Source organism: Poecilia latipinna, unplaced genomic scaffold (genome assembly GCF_001443285.1).
Source record: "Poecilia latipinna isolate Pla-1442-1.1 unplaced genomic scaffold, P_latipinna-1.0 Scaffold1667, whole genome shotgun sequence".
Taxonomy (NCBI): domain Eukaryota; kingdom Metazoa; phylum Chordata; class Actinopteri; order Cyprinodontiformes; family Poeciliidae; genus Poecilia; species Poecilia latipinna.
In genome coordinates, this window is record NW_015114283.1 from 105,182 (window position 1) to 109,965 (window position 4,784).

General features: G+C 38.0%; 1 protein-coding gene across 1 annotated transcript in view; it reads left to right on the forward strand.

Annotated features, from left to right (window-relative positions):
- Positions 1 to 4,784, forward strand: part of slc18a2 (solute carrier family 18 member 2) — a 30,505-nt gene that overhangs the window by 3,771 nt on the left and 21,950 nt on the right. Inside the window, exon 3 of the mRNA XM_015059897.1 lies at positions 1,952 to 2,288. Within this exon, the coding sequence (XP_014915383.1) occupies positions 1,952 to 2,288 (337 nt within the window). The remainder of the gene's footprint in view (positions 1 to 1,951; positions 2,289 to 4,784) is intronic.

A 4,784-nucleotide genomic window follows, 5' to 3' on the forward strand; every position in this document is an offset into this window, starting at 1 on the left:
CCCCCTAATAATCATCTCTGATCTTCCTTTCTACGTGACCGTATTTTAATCCTTAAGCACAGGCGCTGAAACTATATAAGCTCTTCTGCGGCCACTTATCACCGCCGTGTTGTATTTGTATATTATTATTATTATTATTATTATTATTATTATTATTATTATTATTATTATTAAAATAATAAGCTACGATAGCAAAAAAAAATACGTTAAACAATTTTTGAGATTTTTAATATTTAGTTGTGTTTTTTATTTATTTTTGTTGTTGTTGTTGTTTGGTTGTGTTTGTGTTTCGGGCTGCAGGGATCCATTTTGACTTCATCTCTGTTCAACACAGACATGTCCTAAATCATTGTAGGACCTGGAACAGGCCTGATCATTTACATTAAAACCACAACTGTATCTTCTCACTTCTTCTTCCTTCCTTCTTTTTTTATTTTTTTATTGTTTTACCAAGACTATCTGATTCTTTATAGGAGATTTTTGCGTCTGGACAGAAAACTTAAGAAAAGCGACCATGATCTGGCAAAAACACAGCAAACTTACTAACACAATTCAGACTGTTTCTCCAGGCTAATTTATTTTTTTTATTTTTTTATTAATGTCTTTTTTGCCTTCATGCACCATGCCAAATTTCAACTCCACAGAATATGTGTTCTGCACATTTGAAAAAAAAAAAAAAATTATTATATATATTTTGTGCCTCACAGTCGCCTTTTGTAAAAATCCACCAGGCACATCTCTGTAACCCAGTCAAACTGCAGCCATTGCTTTGAGCCATGCCTTGTAGTGAAGGTAATGCAATTTCTGAATAGCTTCTGACGGCGGAAAAAAAGCACATTTAAAGGGGATTTACTGTGGAAGGACAGCATTTAAATGTTAACGTCTTAAATATAAAACCTAAAATATATGTTTAAAAATAGATTTTTTCTTGCTTCTTTGTTATTTTTTGTAATTTTATTGTTAATTATTTGATTGAGTCACAATTTTAAAGCTTAGACTCTTAAAATTGTTCATAAATACTTGTTGTATACATGTCAGGCTTTTGTGCTGCTAATGTGGTCACGGCTACTCTGTTCCGGCACCAAGAACGTTTCCCTCCAAACGACATTCCTTTTGTCCTTTAGGCTTGCCAGCATGCCTAAGTGGGCCCCATATGGGGAAAAGGAGGGCAGACCAGATGGGTCCCATATGGGTTTGTCCGCGGGTTCCACGATGGCCCCACATGGGTTTGCCCATGTAGGGCCACAGCCCACATGGGCCCTACATAGGCCCTACATGGTGGTGGGCCCATATGGGTTTGCCTATTTAGGGCCAATGTAGGGCCCACGTAGACTGTGGCCATAGGGAGGGCAAACCCATGTGGGGCCATCGTGGAACCCGCGGAGAAACCCATATGGGACCCATATGTCTGCCCACCTTTCCCCCATATGGGGCCCACCTAGGCATGCTGGCAGGGTAATATTTGTCTTGAGATCTTCCGCCATCTTAGAACTCCAAAACTAAAAGCCACATGTCTAAGCAAAGATGTTCTGATCTTGTGTAAAATATTTCAGTGCGATGTCAGTCTGCCTGGATGTTAACCTGGGATGGTTTACGTTAAAATATCTCCTGGTCTTTTGAAAGCTGTGCATTCAGCAGCTGTTTGAAAGTGTTGGAAAGTAAACTAAAGATAAAGAGAGACGTTACTAGTCATGATCATTAAGTTAGGTAGACATATTAGAGAGTAAAATGTATTTATATAGCACCTATCAGGGAGATAGGCTTTACAAAGATGCAAACATAAAATCATAAAGACAAAAACTAACATAAAAGGTAGCAGCCTGTTATTATTACTTAAAGAAAAATGTTTTATGATGCATTAGAATAAAACTTTGACAGCTTTATTTGGATACTGATGTATATTAGTCCTGTTTCCCTGTGCCGCTGATGCGTTGCCTCTCTGTCCCTGTAGTTCCCATCATTCCCAGCTACCTGTACAACCTGGATGAGTCTGCGGATGTGGAGATAAGGAACGGCAGCCTATCGCCACAGGCTCCCTCCGGCTCTTTCCACGCTATTGTGTCTTTGTATGACAACAGCGTCAGGTTATCGGGCTCCAACTCCACCATCGGCACGGCTGACCTGGCCCGCCCCACCCCGGCCCACGCACCGCTTCCACGCAACTCCTCCGACTGCCCTCAGTCCACCAGCAGGCTGCTCAACGAAAATGTCAAAGTTGGGATGTTGTTTGCTTCCAAGGCCACTGTGCAGCTGCTCACCAACCCCTTCATAGGGCCGCTGACCAACAGGTACGGCTCTGCTCTGCTTCGCTCTGTGAGTTACAGATCGAGCCGTTCCTACGTTGAGCTAAATGTCGACATGCGCCTGAGTGAACAGTTTCTTAGGGATTATGCTTCATACCACTTTTATACACTTTGCCTTCATGTTTTAAGACCTCAAAGAAAGAAAGTTATCTCCTTTAGTCAATTTAATAATGAAACAATCACTGACTAATATTGATAACAATGATTCAAAATTGACCCTTTTTGTTGGATTCCAAATTGGGTCAAATCTAGAATCTGTAACCTTCTGCTAATTTTGAAACTTCAAAACAGATTTCATCTGAAAAACTATTTTTGTTTCACAAAATGAAGACTCTGACGGTCTTCCCAAACTGTTTTCATTCACGGTTAAGATCAGAATTATTATTCCCGCCGATGAAATTACAGAGCGCTCTCAATAATTCAGTTCCTAGCCAAAAGATTTCCCATGAATGTTTGAAACATGGCGATGTGATTTGGAAGTCTGTTCTTTGGTCCAAAGAGACCAAACCTGAGCTCTTTGGGCACAAACAGCGATACTTTTGTTTGGAGAAGGAAGAGAGAAGTCTTCAACCGTAAAAACATTGTTCACAATGTTAACGGTGGTGGAAGCATCGAGCTGCGATGATTTGTCATGGAGTATGAAGAGACGTGGGTCAGCGAGGCTACTGTCAGATGTACGACAGAGAGGCCACGCTATTGGCCATCAAATGTCAGGAGGCGTAACGATGTTGGCCTCTCCAATGTTTCAGTTTTTGGTCAGAACATCTATAAAACATACTGATCAAACTGGTGGAGGTTTTCCTCTTAATGTTTTGGAAGCAGTATGAGTAGGTGCAGTACTAAACATGGCCACGTCCATGGAAACAGTGAGAATATGAGTTTCGGTCAGAGGCTGTAGTTGTTCCTAATGTACAGCAGAGAGATGCTGCCTCAGAAACGTTCACATTTCTAATGCAGATAGGTGGACTTTATGTGTATTTAGTTCTAATCATTTATCTATTACCTGTCAGGTATTTATTATTTAATGATTTTTTTAAAATTATTAATACTGAGTACGGAGGTCCCATTTCCAATACAGTTAGAAAAATATAATAAGTGGTAAAGTAAAAACTAATTTGATCAATAATCAAGATTTTTCTGCAGGCTCCTCTAAAATAAATAGAACCTCTGAAATTAAGTAATGAGTAGCATATCATCTAAATATCAACTTGTGAGGGTTTTTGTTTAAATGTGCGCACTTTACTAGAATGTCATTAACATATATTAAGTTCACTTTTTATAGATTTGTAGTAAAATCTTAGACTGGTCATTGTTTTGTTTGATTTATTTAGTAGTAATGGAGAGAGCTCATTCCAAAACTACTGAAATAAATGATTTAAATACAACCACTTTGTATCTCCAGTCATAAACTGAAAAGTTTTTAGTTTTGTTGTCAGGGTGATAAAAACCCGGTAGAAATAAGAGTAATCATTTCTGCGTAATAATTTAATCCAACAATCTAGTTGCATTTTGCTGTAATCTTATAGTACGTACACTATTACCTTTCGGTTTTCTGCTCACTGTTTAGTTTTATATATTTTCGATCGATTCTATGTGTTTTGTTTCCTTAATTCACTGTATGGTTTTAATCATTTTTAATTCTAACGTTTGTGTTTTTGAAGTGTCGCTGTCTGAATCGTTTGCAGCATTTCGTTCGTATGCTGTCGATTTTTTGAATGACAATAAAGTGTCTAGTATCAAATGAGCATGTGAGCAAGCTGACTCAGTAAGAATCAATTTATTATTAATAGGAATTTGGATGTAAAATTCTTAGCTATTAATTTAGATAGAGTTAAAAAAAAAACATATTGAAAATCTATGCACAGATGGATAAACTTACTTGGCCTGTTTGGTTTAAAAACTCCTCAACTTGATTCGTTTAGTCAGAACTTTCTTCAGATGTTATGGGAACCTAATGTGATTTTGCAACAAACTCTACAGAGGAAACACTGGAAGAGAAAAATATCTGACATGAACCAGACTGGATGGAGCTGCAGCACTGAGACACACACTTCTTACACATCACAGGCTTCCTGTCAGAAACGGCAGAAATTGTGAATTAAATTTCCCGTTGTGTTTTTAAAATGGAAAACATAATTGCATGTATGGTCTTATCTATGACAATGTCTAACAAATAAAATAATAATAATAATAATAATAATAAAAAACAGACTCCCCTTAGGGGGTTTTGATGAAATGGTAAATGACAGTTTGATGAGGAGTTTTTTGTGGATAAAGATTCATAACAACAGATCTAAAACCACTGGATCAAACAGAGCAGAATTCCTGATTACGGAGGTTTGGATGTGTGTGCATGTTTACATTTGCCTGGTTTTCCCCAGATGACTACAGTGTGAGGGAACTGCTCAGATTTCAAACCAACAGGAGTGTGACAGATAGAATAAGAAGAATAAGAAGAAGAAGAAGAAGAAGAAGAAGAAG